This window comes from Balaenoptera physalus (assembly GCF_965194825.1).
Source record: "Balaenoptera physalus genome assembly, chromosome: 3".
NCBI classification, from domain to species: Eukaryota; Metazoa; Chordata; class Mammalia; order Artiodactyla; family Balaenopteridae; genus Balaenoptera; species Balaenoptera physalus.
In genome coordinates, this window is record NC_138890.1 from 47,620,455 (window position 1) to 47,638,831 (window position 18,377).

General features: G+C 44.4%; 1 protein-coding gene across 3 annotated transcripts in view; it reads right to left on the bottom strand.

Moving 5' to 3' along the window:
* Positions 1-18,377, bottom strand: part of GRIA1 (glutamate ionotropic receptor AMPA type subunit 1) — a 305,861-nt gene that overhangs the window by 35,974 nt on the left and 251,510 nt on the right. For all 3 annotated transcript variants that reach the window (XM_082455650.1, XM_082455649.1, XM_082455651.1), the window contains exons 12-13: positions 10,016-10,214; positions 4,500-4,747 (exon numbers count right to left, since the gene is read on the bottom strand). In XM_082455650.1, the coding sequence (XP_082311776.1) occupies positions 4,500-4,747; positions 10,016-10,214 (447 nt within the window). The remainder of the gene's footprint in view (positions 1-4,499; positions 4,748-10,015; positions 10,215-18,377) is intronic.

Below are 18,377 nucleotides of genomic sequence, written 5' to 3' on the forward strand. Positions count from 1 at the left end.
GCCACAGCCTTTTAATGCTCTGTAGGGACAAGCCTGGCCTCTGCCAAGTAGACTTGGCAAGTTTTAGAGGAACATTTGGGCCTTAGATATCGGCTCTCTGACCTTCCGGGGCAGAGCTGGGTGATCTGCCTTGGAGGAACCTGGACCTTTTTCCAGGCAGGCTGGAAGGGAGCTAATGCCCCGCAGGTGTGGTCAGGTCTGGCTTTATGGAGAGTGGTGCAGGGGACTGCCAGGGAGGTCCTTTCTGGCTGTGGACACTGGCACTAAGTCTGGAGCACATCTGCCTGTGAGGGCAGCCAAAGGCCCCCCCCCCCCTTTCACAGGGCAGAAGAGACGTTTGCAAAGTCTATAGTGTAAAACACTCCTAAAGAGTCTGCAGCTTTGTGAATGACTAGACAGTCTTTGAAAAGGTATTTTCTACGATTCTAAATAATTTGAAGACAACATTGATTTCCTCTGCCATATCCTCTTTAAGCACATTTAAGCCCCTTTTCAATGGGGAACAGAGGTATCACGTCCTACCCCTTTACCCTTCTCCTCATTTTCCACCTCTGTCATGCAGAATGGTTTGCTGGGATCAGATCAGTGAGTCTAAGATTGTTGCATCAGGCACATGTGTCTGTGGCATTTGGCTTGCCGTGACTCTTTGGTGTTTGACCATGACTTGGGGAGTCGGCATCATCTGGGGGCATGTGAGACAGAGACCTGAAGGAAGCCAGGCTGGACTGTGGGCGTGCATGTGTGGTTACTCATATTTTCTGTAACCGTTTTGCAAGGATATGTTTCATGGGACCTCTACACTGCTGGTTGCTAGAATGACTCCTTTTATTGCAGAGATGAGAAGTAGGTGAAGAGGGACTTTCCCAGGTCAGAAACCCAAGGCTCCCTTAGGATGAGCGTTGCTCTTCTGTTTTCGAGTCAGGGAGCCCCATGGCTATCATAAAGGTTGCCAATGGAGAGAAAGGAGCCCTGGGAGAGAGCTGGGGGCATGTGGGCTCCATTTAGGTATTCTTGACTTGCACATCAACCATCAGTGATCTTATCTGGAAGATGTTCCTGTTCATGTCTCTTTCCCTTTCTGTGTCTTTCTCAAAATCAATAAATGACTTGTTACTTCTCACAGAGATGTAAGCAATAGAATTAGGTGTTTATTTATTATAGAGTTGAACTATTTTCAATATTTACACCAGAAAGAATCTTTGGGCATGCAAAACCTATAAAGGCAGTGTTACTGCTCAAAGACGTGGTGCCTTAAAGAAGAAGGGCATTAAAGTGAGCATTCACTATCACCTTTTGCCTTCAGAGTGGTGAGTGGATGCTCTGGGCTCCAAAAGTCTGCATTTTTAATTTTTGAGTTGACGGTGATTGTTTGCCCAGTTAAATAGGTGCTGGGAACCTGGCATAAGTTCGGTGTCCTGCCTTTAACAGTGTTGTCAGTCATAATGCCCAGCCCGGTGTGAGAGTGAGTACATCCACGGGCTCTGGAGTCAGACTGCCTGGGCTTGAAATCTGGCTCCTTTATTAGCTGTGTCCACCTGGTCAAGTAACTTAATTTTGTGCCTCCGTTTCCTCATCTGTAAAATGGCGATAATGGTACTTCATAGGGAAATTAAGAGGATAATATGAGACACTGCACATAGCACAGCGTGTGGCATGTGGTAGGCAGTCACTCAGTGGTAGCTTTTATTGTAGTGGGAAGTCACTTGAGTCCCAGATGACCTGATATTTACGTTCACATTACTGAGTTTGTCACCATGTTCCAGGCACCCATGGATAGGGTAGGGTGGTAGAAGTAATGTATTGAGTGGGCAAATCGTGTCACCTTCTGTACCCTTTTTTTTTTTTTTCAACTTTGCATCCAACTATTTAGATCAAATGATGTCCCTGACTCATAAAGCCTTCAGTAAATTGTAATACTGCAGCATCATTGGTGTTCCTGGACCTATAAGAACTCATTCTCTACTTTGGGCCTTTCTAGGGTGATGTTCTATAAGTACCGAAAAGTTTCTTTTCTTGCCAAGCACTATCCTCTGAATCCCCTTTGAACTTTGCCTAAACTTGTACAAAGAGTTTTTTAAGTTCTTCCAGACAAAAATGCATGATTAATAAATACCGGGCCATTTGGTTTCCCTTTATTAGGTCACATATAATTATTTTTACACTCCTACAGATATTGTTATTTCCTGATATTTGGACAATTGCTTACAATTCTTCAATGTATTTTCATTGCTCTTCAAATAAGGACAAAATTTCTTTACAAAATCTGTCTGCATTTCATTATTCTCCAATTGTAGCTTAACTTTTTCTCCTCTTTATTACCCATGCTCCAGGAGTACTTAGCTTCTTTTAGTTTATCAACTGTACCATGATTTCTTGCCTTAGAGTCTCTGCACGTTCTGTTCCCTCTGCCTGGACTGTTCTTCTCTTCCTCTCCCCTCGCTATACTTAGTTAACTCCTGTTAATCTGTCATACTTCAGCTTGGAAAAAAAGCATCCTTGGAAAAGTCTTCTCAGCCACATCCCACCTATCCTGCACACCAGTTGGACCTTGTTATCTCTGGGTGTATTTGAGCTCTTCTCTGTGTCTTTACTGTTCTGCAGTTTCAGTTGAATCAGCTGCTGATTTTCATCTGTTTATCCTGCTTGGGACTCATAATTTTTGAATCTGAGTATTTATGTTATCCATAAATTTTCGAAAATTCCCTTCAAATATTACCTCTACGTCATCCTCTCTTGTCTCCATATGGAACTTAAAGAAGATGCACCTGGCATTTTTTTCTCTCTCATGTCTTAGCCTCTTTGGTATAATTTCTATCTTTTTATCTCTCTTCTTTTAGTTTATCAACTGTGTGATATTCTAGGGAATCTTCTGTTTTTTTCCAGTGCACTAATTTTCTCTTCAACTCTGTCTGATTTGCTGTTTAACTCTTCCATTGAGATTTTATGTTAATGACTACATGTTTTTTTTCACTTCTGTAAGTCCTAATTGATACTTTTCCAAATACATCTTGTCTTTTATGATATTGTCTTTTTCTTTTAAAAGTATTTTTGATTACTTTTATATTTTTACTTGTACTTCTGATTCTTGCTCATGTATGTTGTCACATAATTTATAACTTTCCCTTGCTTAGGACAGACACAGGATAATTAGTTTATGCTTTTTACTATGGTTTTGGTTTCCTTTTCCCTTTGTGACCTAGAGATTTCTTAACTTGCATTTAAAAGGCTATTTGTTATATCTTTCTCCAGCATATCTAGGTGTTTAATAGTGGGAGTTTTATTCTGCCAAATTGCTGGAAGTAGGTGTCCTCTAGGTCCCCTTTTATAGACTATCATAATTGTCATGAACCATTAAACAATAATCATCTGTTTAATGCCTTTCTTCCCTGCAAGAATGTAGTTCCATGGGACAGGGACTATGTATTCCAAATTGTAGCTCCAGCTCCTAGCCTAGTGCCTAGAATGTTGTAGGGATCAATATTATTGGAATAAATGAATGAAGTGGCGGCAGAGGTGGCTCTGGATGTCATGTCAAGATGGGTTAGGAGCCTCTCTCCATCTTTTTACAACCTTTTAAAACACTCTCACCTTTCCTTGGATGCTACCCTTCCCTAAAGTGATTTAATCACTCTGTAATTGACACAATGTCTTACAGGTGACTTCACACTGTATTGCTTTCGTTTACCTTCTATATAGATTATCCCATTTGAACTTAAAACCACTTTGGACCTAGGAAAGGATGAGATGGTTATCCTCTCTTTATAGATGAGGATACTGAAGGTCGGGAGATGATATGTCTCACCTTTTGTAAGACAGCCAGTAGTAAATCCCAGAGTTAAATATAGGTGTTTTGACTTTAATTTTACAGGACTCTGCCTTAGCTGTTTGGAATGTATACCAGAGCTTCTTTATGTGAAAATAAAGTCCACCTTGCTTCTTTACTTAAATACCTGTTTCTTGCTAAAGATATCACCATCTAGGAAAGAATGGGTGCTACCACTCGTTTGGTGCTGTTTTGATTTCCACAGCTAGAATCTCAGGACTCAAACGACTTGATTTTTCATTTGGACCATGTACTTGCTTCTTTGGAGACAAACATTACAAACCACCTTCTGTCAAAGAATCCAGGTTGCTGGAGAGCCCTGTTCGTGGCCTAGTCGGATGTGGAGGTGTCTGGTAAAGGATGGTGTGTTACAGATCACACAACAGAAACACAAGGTTCATCAATGTTTACCACTTGGAGGGGTAAGGCGAGGCGTGGGAAGGGAACACATGGGCAGCGACAATCAGAGCAAGCTGAGGCCCCCGGGTCAATTTCCAACCTCAGGGCTGAAGGAAGATCTTGGGTGGCTGGAATCTCCCAGGCCCACAGGTGACTAAGAAGAGACCTCTTGACAGCTCCCACTGTGGCCCTGGAGCCATGTGGCAGGCACAGCAGCTTCCTTTCTGAGGTAGGGAGGGGAGAGGGAGTACCAAGGAAGCAGATCTTGGCTACTTACCTTAGGGCGGACCCCTTGGGCGTCGCAATGCCATAGCCTTTGGAATCCAAGTTACCTCCCACTTTCATGGTGTCACAGGGTTTCCGCTGCTCAATATACTCATTCATGGTGGACTCTAGAAGGTAGGCGTATTTGCCTTTGGATTTCCTTACTCGGATCATCCCCTCCTCCGTGGTCCGCACGAACACGGATGGTTCTGCTGACTTCATGTACGTCCACATCTTCTCAAACACGGCGATTTTAGACCTCTGGCAGGGGACAGGAACGAAGCTGGAATTAAGCGCTGGCTGTGCGTGGCACGGAGGTCGGCCCACACGTAATAATGAAGAGCCAAGTGTGGCTTGATCACACATTCATGAGCGAGATTAGCTCAGGAAGAAACAAATTATCGGTGATTGCAAAATAAGAGGCTCTAATTAGTACCAGTAGGCTTCAAAGTACAAATATCTTGCAAATACAGAATGAATAGGAGAACTCAGAATCTTTTAATTACTGCTGAATAGTTATCGTCCTCTGAAATATGGGGAGAGTTAAGAAACTGGGGCTCTGTCTGACTTTTCAAGACATCAGAGGACCTATCTGTTGTTCAGTAAGGTCATATTCACAAAGCCCTGAAGAACTGGAGAGCTGACGATAGGCGGAGTCTGATTTCATGGTTAAAGGACAACACGAAAGAATTTCTAACAGATCATAGGTGCCAAGTTCCAGTCATCCCGTATTGCAAGACTGGCCCTCAGAATGCAAATTGTTGTCTGATAAAGTTAATAACTTGGGACTTAATACTGTCTTCTGCTTACATTTCAAAAGCCTCTACATCCAGCCAAGCTGCTTTCCTCATTTCCTCCTGAACTCATTTTGGGCCTTCCTTCCTTCGTGACTTTGCCTCCTTTGTTCACTCCCCTGGATATGTTGGTTCCCGCCAGCCACATCCTACTCATCATCTCACAGATCAGAACAAATCCTGTGTATTCTGAGACTGTCTCGGTTCCAAGGACAGTAGCTCTCAAACTCTAGTGGGCACCAGAATCATGTATGGAGACTGTAAATATGCAGACCCCCCTGGCTCTAAACCTGGAGATTCTGATTCAGCAGGTGTTGGGTGGAGCCTAGAATAAATCTTTTTCACAAGTTCCCTAGGTGATTCATCTGTATGGTCCGTGTGGCCCTCACTTTAGAAGGAGTATTGTGAGGATTGATGTTCCTCTAGGACACATTGTCCAGGCACCCACTGGATGTCCAGGCTAGACTTTTAGGATTGAGAACCATTCATACTTGGGCTTAGGTCTCAAGTTTGTGAACACTACCTGAGGGTAGGGGACGTCTTCCCTTCTGTGGGTCCTGCACAGAGTCTAACCTTGCATCTATCTAGTAGGTTCTTAGTTAGGGCCCATGGTCTAGGACTTCAAATCCACCCTCTCATATGTGATGCTCTTCCTAAAAAGCATCCTTTCCCCAACAGGTAGATGTATTTTAGGGCTACTGGTATCTGGCTTTTGAAAATGCTTTGTAAATGGACAAGTGTTAAACACATGTAAGGGACTATTTTTTTAAAGACAGTTACTACTAGAGTTAGGCCACCTATGTAATCTAGTGGTTGATATATAGATTACAGATTCCTTTAGTATAAAATTATCATTATACATGCAATATGTCATTATTCTTTGCACACAATATCAGGTTTATTTTGTTGATATCAACAAGCGTTGGCAAAATATTGATATACAGTTAGCTTGTTGTTTGAGCCAATAAAGATATTTGGACCCAGGAAAACTCTAGGTCTCAAGGAAAAATGAATGGAGATTGTTACTGAGAATGTCAGGGAAGCGTTTGGTAGAGTGAATTGTAAGATAGTCTATAATTAGATAAACGAGATGATTTGTTTCACTAGATGGTTTACAATCTGGAAACGACACTGGCCTGGGGGTGAGGAACCCTGGGTGCTAGTCTTGGTTCTATTGCTAACTTTCCTCATTTGTTCTATAAGGAGTTTGGACATGGTAACCTTTACGTTCCTTGCTAGCTTGAAATATTTGGTTCTTTACATGAATATTTATCATTCAAGCAACAATGTCCAGGTGAGAAAAAAAAAAAAAAAAAAAGAAAGGAGAAAAGGGAGGGAGGATTTCAAAGTTAGGAAAAGAAATATCCGGGACCAATCATAGCATCTACAACGTATTGAATATTCTCTCACAGGAAACAGGGAAATAGATAAATTCAGCCGTGACCAGATTTGCAGATCATCTTCCAGGCACAAAACCAGCAAGACACGCAGCAGGGCAATTGCAAGATGCAATGTGACCTGACAGCATGGTCACAGCGGGGGAACACTGGGCTGCTGACAGGCAAAGCTGCAGCGCGCTCTGGGCAACAGTATGCAGGAAATTAATATGTCCCCTCAGCCTCACCCCAGTGCCCCCAACGCCGAGGCTGCGCTCACAGTCGCTCAGAGTAGAACTATCAGGAAAATCTCATCTCCAGGAATGCGAAGGCCAGGCGAGTGGCAGGGAGGATTGGAAACGGGCTTGGGGTATTTGTTCTTGGATCTCTCCTCTCATCCGCAGCTCCCACAGCCCTTCACACATCTTAATTAAACTGTCGGTGGAGGATTAAGTGACTCTGGGTTGGGGCTGCCGAGAAGCTCTGGGCTGCCACGGGGATGAGAAGCCAGACTGTTCAGAGGTAGAATTCTTGTTGCCCTATTCCCTCCTTCTGCCTTATGGGGGTGGTAGGTGACCTTGTCTCCCCACCCACCAAGGTCCTGGTGGGATAATTCTCAAGGTCAGCGTCACAGAGATGGAAGGGCTCACAGGACACATCGGGTCAGCAGCACTCTTTTTTTTTTTTTTACAGGTGAAGAAACGGAGGCCCACAATGTGGCAATGAACTGTCCAAGTCATGTAGCTTGTTAGTGGCAGAGCCAGGAGGAGTAAAACCTCATCTCCTGATTGCACCCCTAGTACCTTTACACTGTAACTAGCTGTCTCCCTCGTTTTATGCTTTATGTTTTACTGGCTGCAGGACTCTGGGCAAGTAACATAACCTTTCTGAGCCTCAGTATTTCTCTCCTGACAATGGCGATAATATGTACTCACTGCACAGTGTTGCCATGGAGATTATATGAGAATAGAACACTTTAAAGAGGTAAAGTGCATACCCCAATGCCTGGCACATAGTAGGTGTTCCATAAGTGGTGCAATTACTACTAATAATTATGACTTTTCTTCTGGTTTGACTTTAGGGTAGAAATGCCCAATACATGTTTGGCTTGGTACCAGTTTCCCTTCCTGTATACATGGCAGACATTGATAGCAATTAAAGAATTCTTTCATACTGAGCCCAATGTGACCTCAGAATCCCTCTTAACATAGAACTCCAGGCAAGCACTCCTGAGCAATCAGAGTGAACTATTGATACAACCTATTTGCCTAGTCTAATGAAGTAAGCCTGGCTAGGGCACAGAGCTTGTCGAATATGCACTGCCTTGGTTCTAAATGCCTAGCACAGTGCTCTGGACAAGAGATAGTAATATGTCTATTTCTATAGTTATTAACAGAACGTGGAAGTCTTAAGTCTTAGCTGTGCCTCTGAATTAGCTAGGACGTGCACATTTTCTTCTTTGGACCTCACTTTCCCCAACTACAAGAGTGGAGGGTTAGACTGGATTTGTCTATGGGCCCATCTAGTAACTTGAGCGATCTTTAAAAAAAAAATTATTAATGACACCATCCATTAGGACAGTGTGGTTCAGTGTAACAATATTTGGGTCGGAATGAGGAAATTCAGATTTTGTACCCCTCCCAGACACTTGCATCATGAATTCCCTGCATCTCAATTTCTTGCCCACAACGTGGACACACAACCCCTGTTCTGCCTTAGGTCACAGGTGAAACATAAAGGAGACCATGGATAGGAAGGGGCTTTGGGGGCTGTAACATGCAAATGTACCGGGGTGGAGATCGTGGGTATATAATGAGTGGACAGATTCGGTGGTTCCCCAACTGCATCAGCAGGGCCTGGGGCATAGAACTGGCTTTATGGACAAATATCAGGCATCTCCTTCACACTCTGGTTGCAGGCTAAAGATGTCAGAGAATTGTAACAAGATTACAAGTGGTTCTTCTACTAACTGGTTGGGTTAGCCTAAGCAAGTCATGTTTCTTTCTAAAATGAAGACTCTGACCAAGTGACCCCTAAGTTACCTTCTTGCTCCAATATGTTGAAAATGAATGATTTTAGTCTTGGAGCCTCCATCAGCCATGGTTAGGGCTTTGGTCCCTCTTCTGCCTGTCATACAGAACGCAGAGCCCACGATCAGGGGGCTGAGCACAGCACCCTGTGGGTTCACTCAGAGTCTGGGGTTTGCTCCATGAAGTTGCAGTGAGAACCCAGTGGGTCCGCCTAGGATCCCCACCCTCTTGCCAGAGGCAATGCAGAGGCTAGCTCTGTATTCTCCTCCTCCTCCTTATTGGCTGTGTGACCTTGGGCAATTACTTTTACCTCTCTGAGCTTCCTTTGTAAAACGGGGATAACAAATCCCCAACTCGCCTCTGATGTGAGGATGAAATAAGTCATGAAATGTGTGTTTCTTAGCACAGGACCCAGTTCATAGTATGTGCTGAGGAAGTGGTAGCAATTGTTTATTATTTTTATTTGATTAATATATGGTAACTCCTTGTGCTATCTGTTCAGCTACCAGATGAACATTTCCAAAGTCCAGGGAACTACAGGTTTTCTTGCTTTGGGGCATTTGTTCAAGTTGTTCCTTTTGCCTAGAATGTAATTAGCCTACCCTGATCTAACTTGGTTTCATGATGTCTAGAGATGTTTACAGGTCTATCCTTTGTGGCCATAATCCCTCCCTACCCCTCCTTCAAGATGGCTCTCAATTGCCTACACCCCCCCCCCCCAAAGCCCTAATGGGAAATGGAGCCCCCATTCATTGTTCTTTGTTTCCTTGTATTTTAGATGTCCATCTCTTTTCATCTCATAATGACTCTTGGAGGTCGACATTATTTTCCTCATTTTGCCTCTAGCCACAAGACATCTCCACCACCTCCACTCCCACTTCACATTTTCTGTATCTCCTGGCACTATTTAATAGACCGCCTATTCCAGTCATTACTTCCCATATAACATCTCCTTATTCATCAGAGTCTCCAAGGAGGGGACACAAAGGGCATCAGGTTGGGACCTTGTTCCTCGCTGCTCCTAATCAATTACTAATAAGGCTGAAGGTGCTTATAGGAGCAGGAAGGGAATTATATGTCATATCCTTTGCAGCCCGCAGAGAACTTGGCACAGACTGGTATACATAAGGGGTCTAATTCAATGCAAGAGCTTTGAAGTTTCCACGAATGCAGAAATGGAGGTTTCTCAGGGATCCGTAGAAAGCTCAGTTTCCCTGACTTACGCTCAGTTAAGCAGTTGCCTATAATCTCATGCTAATGAGAAGGATATTTTACTGACAGTAGTGGTTCCCTTTTGTGGAAGTGCCCTGGGACAAGGGATATCCCTACCCTGAAGAACTCCTTCGTGGATCCCGCTTCTAGGGTCCCGTAAGCGATTTCTGTCTGCTTCGCTAGGTCCTCGGCACTCTCAATGGGAGATACCATCCTCTCCACGGTCAGGAAGGCGGCCAGGTTGGCTGTGTAGGAGGAGATGATGATCAAGGTGAAGAACCACCAGACGCCGCCAACGATGCGGCCGGACAGGGACCTGCAGCCCAAAGGGAAGAGGTGTCAGAAGCACAGACATCAATTACAGAAGACTGTGGGGAGGGGCCGAGGGCCAGCCCCAGCCCATCAGCAGAGCTGTCAAGCCTTCTTGCACCCTTCTCTTCTGTCAGCAGGGTGTGAGAATCCAAACGTCAGAGTCTCCTGTGCATTTTCCTTCCTTACTGTGGATAAGGACCTGTGGGGTTGCCATCCTTCATGGGTGAGACTGCCCTGCAGGTACATCTTCACACTCACTCTCACACATACATACACATCGAGACACGAGACACATGCCAACAAAGACACAGATATGTCAACACTTGCCCGCAAAAATCACAAACATGTATAAACATCCTGTTACAAGCAGTTACATATATGCCAAATGTATGTGCGTACATATATAAACGCAATGCATTTAAACATATGTTGCACACATTTGATCATGTCCAGAAATGTTTCCAGACTGCCTTCTCGCCACTGCCCTCCTGGTTGGCAAAGGCTGCCAAAATGATGGATTAGAAGGAAGGGAAGGGAGAACGTTTTGGAAATAAAGACAACACTAGCACTCCGTCCAGCCACCTTGGGGAATGTCACTGTTGAGTGCAGGCACGGTTCTGCTCCTTATCATAGAGAAAGAGAATTTGGCTGAAATAAAAGACAAAGGATAGTCTGATCTGGATCAAAATGGCAAATATGACAATCATATGTGAGACAAGAAACTTATCCCTGATTTTAGGGTCCTGTTCTCTCTTATGCCCAAAACTGTGAAGAGAAACATGACCAGCCAAGAGTTCCACTGTGATTGTTTGGATTTGGCTAGGAGATTTCAAGTCCAGGGCTTCCCAAGGATGTTACCAATGATGTAGATGTTATATGGGGTGATTTTACGTGGTGGCTAGACATGGCATCGAGCCATACTCAATCAGATAGTGATAAAGTTATTTGCATTCCATTATTCCTTCCATGCTTCTCAGTTTATTAAGGAAGTGTCATCCTGGAGCCGCTGTGCCCTTAAGCCCTTTATAACAGGTGCTCCGACAGCCTCAAGCTCAGAGGTGACAATGCTTAACTAGAACCTCATGCTTAACATCGAGAGCAATCACCAATCCAAACCGTGAGTTTTATGGATAAAGAAACTCAAGAGTCCCAGATCATACTGACTTGGGAGCAACACCCAGGCCTGCTTGATTGTTGAGACCTTGTCAGCCTTCTGTGTGTTATTCCCATGTTCCTGTCTGTTCTACTTTGTTTCAGTTTCTGAGAGACTCCTTTTCACTTCAGGCAGACAGTGCTCACCCCAAGAAATCCAACGAATACTTGTTATTGCTTGCTATATGGAAAACACTGTTCCTAGATGCTTCACAGGAAGAGGGAAATAAGAGGAGACTTGTTCAAAGGAATGAGAGCAGGAGAGTGCAACAAAACAATGTCCTTTGAAGAACAGCTTCAGGAAGAGGGGAGACTCTACAGGAAGAAAAGGCTTGGAGAGATATGTTCACTGAAGGACTGATGTGAGGCTTGTGCCTTGTGACCTGAGTGAGGCGCATTTGGCAGAAGTTGCAGGAAACAGATGCTATCTAAATAGGAGGAAGATATTTTTGATGGGCAGGGTAGTACAACAATGGCTATCCTGGGGATGAGAGTGAGTGTCCCTATTTCTGAAGATGTTCAAGTGATAAACTCTTTATAGAGATGCTGTACTTGGTGCCTACCCGTGGTCCTCCAGGGTGCTAAGTGCTGGGGACACAACAATAAGCCAGACAGAGGAAAGGCCAAGCATCACGTGGGACCAGAGACCAACTGCTTCCTCTTACCCTCCTCCCATCTCTGAGACTGCGTGACTGGAAATCGTAAGTAAGTAGGCCAGGATGCATGGCTTCCATTGGACAGTCAAGCAAGATGAGGTACACAGAGGCAAAATCATTCTCCCAGTGCCCCAGGACTAATACACAGTTATACTCAAGATCACACCAGTCTTCTGATAACTAGTCCAGTGCTCTATTCACCTTAAGAGACAGCAGCTACAAGTGTCCAGGCCCGTGTGAAGATGCTGCTTCTTTTCCGATTCTGGATGATCACAGTGGCATCTGAACCGGACTTCTTGCCTCCATTCAACCCCCCTACCCACCATCCTCCCACTCCTCTGCCTTATCAGTTCTCGACAAGGGAGCCTGCATGATCTTTTGGAAAACATTGATTACATCTTGTTTCTTTGTTGCTTAAAACCCTTCAAGGCCCTCCTCTTACACTTGGAATAAAAATTCAACTCCTTGGCCTGCTCTCTGGTGCTGTCCCACAACGTGGATTCTGTAACTCTGGTCACTCTGGAGTTTGTTTGATCCTTCATACTCAAAAGGCTCTCACCCTTGTCACATGCTGCTCTTTCCCGTGATCAATCCATCAACCCTATTCATCCTTCAGACCTTATCCTAGTCATCACTCTTTCAGCATTCAAGCACATGACTCTCAGAGCCCCGTGCAGCTCACATTGCAGCTGATGTCTGACCTCTATTTGTGTGATTGACTGTCCGGTGTACCCCTAGACCACACGCACTGGAGAGTAAGGGAACCTTATAGCTCTTTTGTGCTGTGTTGGATCTCTAGCACCCAGCACGGAGTTAGCCTCAATAACAAGTGAGTGCACAGATGCCACCTCTTTTAGAACCTGATGGCTACACTCACATTAGATTCTAGAGCCCAGGAATACTTTTCAGGGCCAGGAGAATTCTAACCTGCTATGGTTCAGGATGTCTGGAGTCATGGTTTCAAACTATGTGTTCAGGATGGCAACATTACGTGAACCGAGAGACCCAGCTAAAGTATCCCAACTTGGGGATCATCTGGTGAAGCTCAAAGGCCTCCCAAGAAAGGTCCAGGCTTATGGGTCCTTTTTCCTGTTCTTTAATGAATATTTATCTGCTGGATGTTGAGAGGAGCTTACCCTGCACGGTATTCCCTACATCCCTGCCTACGTAATGAAGATAGCAAAGAAAAATTCTTCTGCTTCACAGCCAGCAGAATAACTGTCATTGTGGAATAGCTGGAGGGCTGGGGAATAGGCTCTTCGAAATGGGACATGATTGCAATGCTTCACTTGTATTCAATTTGTAGTATGGAACTTGAGTGTGAGTGAACCCCCTCCTTCAGTTCAGACCTGGCACAGGCAAAGCTGGGCCTCTACCTAAGAACTCTGTATTTTCCCAGCTCCATCCCAGAGGCAGCCCTTCACTTACAGCCCCATAACCTTGGCAAGCTGCCTGTCTAGCTGGGCCTCAGTCTTCTACTTCTGTTTAATGGGTGAGACTAACCCTACTTCATGGTAAGAAACCAAAACTTTCAGAACTAGAAAAACTCTTAGTCCATTCTTTTCCTTTAATGGATACAAGCTATCGAAACTAAAATGGTAGAGGGGAAAGTACTTTGAAAAGTGCTGTTGAAACAGAAGACATTATTTTTGTCATGATGATGATTCCCCCAGGGAGTCACAGGGCAAAGCATCACTTTTCTTCGTAGGGATGGCACAGCTGTAATCTGAACCCCTTAAAGGTCTGCCTAGTCACCTGAATTTTATTAGTCTCATAACTTGGCATAGCTCTTCCCCAAACTCCCTAGGTGATCAAGGAAGAATCACTTTTCTTCATAAGGATGGCACAGCTGTAATCTGAACCCCTTAAAGGTCTGCCTAGTCACCTGAATTTTATTAGTCTTATAACTTGGCATAGCTCTTCCCCAAATTCCCTGGGTGATCAAGGAAACCCTTATGTTCCTCCAGAATTGGCCACAATTTATGTGGCTTGTTGGACCTTTATCATACTTGAACTTGACTCATAGCTCTGTGAAGTGGATGGGAGAGGAATGAATGCCTCCATGTGGCAGATGAAAGAACTGCAGGTAAGAGATGTAAAGGGACTTGCCCAGGGTCACACAGTGAGGCACTGGCAGAGCTGGAACTGGGACCCAGGACTTCGTATTTCCTGTCCAGCACTCCAGCCACTGCAGAGCATTCCCTCTTTCACCAACTTCTGATTCGTCCATAGATGGACATGGGCTTCCTCACCCCATGACGGTTCATGATGTTGGATCACAGCCAACACTCACCTTTCCTTTTATTTTTTGACTTTGGGACTGTTTTGATTGATTGATCGATTGATTTTTATTGAAGTATAGTTGACCTACAATGTTGTATTAATTTCTGCTGTACAGCAAAGTGATTCAGTTATACATATATATACATTCTTTTTTTATATTCTTTTCCATTATGGTTTATCACAGGATACTGAATATAGTTCACTGTGCTATACAGTAGGACCTTGCTGCTTATCCATTCCATATACAATAGCTTACATCTGCTAACCCTAACTTCCCACTCCATCCCTCCCCCAACACCCTCCCTGTTGGCAACCACAAGTCTGTTCTCTATGTCCGTGAGCCTTTTTCTCTTTCATAGATAGGTTCATTTGTGTCATAGTTTAGATTCCACATATAAGTGATATCATATGGTATTTGTCTTTCTCTTTCTGACTTACTTCACTTAGTATGATCATCTCTAGTTGCATCCATGTTGCTGCAAATGGCATTATTTCATTCCTTTTTATGGCTGAGTAATATTCCATTGTACATATGTGCCACATCTTCTTTATCCATTCATCTGTCGATGGACATTTAGGTTGTTTCCATGTCTTGGCTATTGTGGATCGTGCTGCTATGAACATAGAGGTGCATGTATCTTTTTGGATTAGAGTTTTGTCTGGATATATGCCCAGGAATACTAACCTTTTGTAATGCTCCCTGGAACCTTTGGAATCTGCACAAAGCAGCCTAGCCATCAACATCTCCACAGAATTAGAAACCTGTTTACATTTGTTTTTCATTGCTGAATAACAAATCACCACAAGTTTAGTGACTTCTAACAGCACTCATTCATTATCTCCTAGTTCTGTAGGTCAGAAGTCTGGGTGAGGGTGTCTAGATGCTCTGCTCAGGGTCCCACCAGGCTGAAATCAAGGTGTTGTTTGGGGCTGTGGTTCTCACGTGGAGCTCAGGGTCTTCTTTCAGGCTCGCTGGTTGTTTGCAGAATTCATCTCCTTATGGTTGTGGGAACGAGGTCGTCTTTTCTTTGTGGGCTGTCAGCCAGGCGCTGGCTTCAGCTCCCAGAAGCCGCCTGCGTTCTTTACCATGGGCCTCCGCCACCTTCAAGCAAGACAGACTGTGGCAAATCCCTCTCATTCTTTGAATTTTTCTGACTTCCACTAGCTGGAGAAAACGCTTTGCTTTTAAAGGGCTCATCGGATTGGGTGACGTCCACCTGGATAATCTGAAAGTCAGCTGGCTTGGGACTTTAACTACATCTGTAAAATCTCTTTACAGGAGTACCTAGGTTAGTGTTTGGATTACCAAGAGACAGGAATCTTTAGAATTGCATACACCATACTGATCATTCATTCATTTTACAAGCATTGCTTGTATGGCAGGCACTTTTGGGCACAGGGGAGATAAAAGTGAATACACCACAGCCTTTCCCTTCGAGGGAGAAAGTGGGAAGGCAGTGGGCAAACATGGGCTTTGGTGGTCAGACACCTGATTCTCTGTAAAGTGCTGTGTCTGGAGCGTAACGATCACTCAGTAAAGCCATTATCACCATGTTATATCCATATCATAAACAGTCATTATAATACTATGTTAATTATGTGACAAGTAAGAAAGCAGCACTAAGGGAACACAGAAGGGCTTGCTAGTTACTCTGTTGGCAGAGGGGTGGGGAAAAGTTACCGGAGGAGGAGAAACTTGTGCTAGGTTTTGAAGTATGAGTAGGAGACTGCCAAGCAGAACAGGTGCAGGGGTGGGAGGAAGCAAGATGGATAGAAATAAAAAGGAGAAGGTGAGTAGGATATCACCTCCTCTGTAAACTTCCCCACCTTTGCCAGCAGAGCACCAAGCAGCCCCTTCTGTATTCCCGTTACACCACGATCATTCTGCTCTTAGGATTCTAACCACGTTGTTGTGATGATTTAAGATGTCACTATGATTATCTATGGTATTTATTAACATTGATGGTGATGGGTTGAACTAAAACAGAGCCCACAGAAATTGGGAGAAGCAGGCTGACGAAAGAGGTGAAGACATCAAAGTGATAGGATTTGGCGATCCACGGGGGTGGAGGCAGTGAGGGAGGGAAATGCTCAAATGCCGGTCCACGTCCACCGGGTGAATGCATCCAGACATGGCCTCCGGAGCCAGATGCTGGCCGCTAGATGCTGCTCTCTTCTGGCGAAGGCTGTTTTTTTCCTTTGGTTAACAAGACGCTAAGCATATCATGAAATGCATAACTTGATGCTAGTAGAAGATAGGATCTGATTGGACCATCTTTTGGGTTCTGATAGTTAGCATTTCCTGTCCTGGTCGTGGATTCGGATTCACTACAGACCTTTAAACGTATGCTTCTAATCTCACAGCTTGGATTTGTCTTTCTAGATGAGGGGCCAGCATTTTTTTTTTTTTTCTTTTTCTGTAAAAGGCCAGGTAGTAAATATTTCAGGCTTTGCGGGCCTTATAGTCTCTGTTGTACTCCTCATCTCTGCTGTTGTAGCGTGAAAGCAGCCACAGACAGTATGTACACACGTGCACGTGGCCATGTACCAAACAACTTGCATCACAAAAGCAGACAGCAGCCTGGATGTAGCCAGTGGCTTGTAACTTAAAGACTCCTTCCCTCAATCCTACTCTGCGTCTGAGAGACCTTTGATCGAAGAGAATACACGACTTAGACATTTTTTATCATCTATCCAGTTATTAGTACCTGCCCACAAACACCCAGATAAAGTACTGGAATCATTCATTTGCCAGTTACTTTTGTGTTTTCCTCAAGCAGAAGGGAGAAGGCATTGGTTAAGGGAATGGGCTCAGGGGCCACACACGACAGGATAGAGTCCTGCCTCATTACTTACTGGCTGTAGACATTGGGCGAGTCATTAAAACTCTTGGTGCTTGTTTCTTTACAAAATGGAGTGTTAGTACTCATCTTAAAGGTATTCTTCATAATTAAAAAGAAAAAAAAAAAAACAGTGAAGCATGTAGCTCTGTGCCTGGCAGAGAGAGCATTTCTGCCAGGATGGAGATGTGCAGACAGTGTTTGGAGCAATGCCCTGGCTGGAGGTCGGGGAGCAGGTGCTATGGGTGGGGGCCTTCAGAAAAGAGGATACACGGGGCCAATGTAAGGAGTGGAAAGTTATTAAACAGGAATCAGTTTCTGATCTCACCCATCTCCTCTCCACGACATCTCTGGCAAGGGGTTGGATGTGGACATTTCTCCTTTATTTCAGAAGCATGTCCTGTCATCCCCAAGAGGAAGGAGGCAGAAGGGACACCTCCTGTGTGCCTTCATTCAGCTGAGCTTGAGAGGTCACTGAGCTCAACCCATTTCCCTTGGTCATCTGCTTCAAATGGCTATTTTTAAAAAGTAATGGAAACAGAGGCATGAAGGCAGAGGCTCAGATAGCCCGTCTCTAAATTACAGGGAGAAAAAAAGGTCCATCTTGATTAATTACTCAGCTGAGCTATGTTCAGAGAGAGAGGCTCACTTGGTATCCGGCATCAAGGTTCTCAGACTGGGGTAAATAGCTCCGGCCAGATGCAACAATTCCACTGATGAGGCCACTTCATCCAAGATGCTGTGTCTGGGTGGCAAAGCATCCCATTTTCACCAGCTGCAAATCCCTCAGCGCTTCCCTGGCAGAGTAGGAGTGAGTCATGTTAATTGCCCAGCTGCTGGTCACTGTGTTCCAGCCCCGCAGGAGGGGGTGGGCCCTGGACTCCTGTGCTGAGTCTCAGGGTGGGGAACGGGTTGGACAACAAGCTCCAAGGAAAGCCCGGCACTCTGTAAGCTAGTGTGTACTGTTGTAGAATTTGCAGAACTATGTTTCAAAGAGGGATGGTTTTATGTTCCTGTTATTTTCCATTTAGGTAAGCTATGGGAGCGTAGCTTGGGTATAGTTTGCAAAAGAATGAAGATCAATTCGTTCATTTTTAAAAATTTACTAATTCTTTGGTCCACTCTCTAAGCTTCAGTCTCCATATCTGAAAATGGAGATACTGAATTCCATCTCATGAATTGTGAGAAGTTGATGAGCAAGTCATGTTTTGCATCTAGCACAGATACAGCAGGACT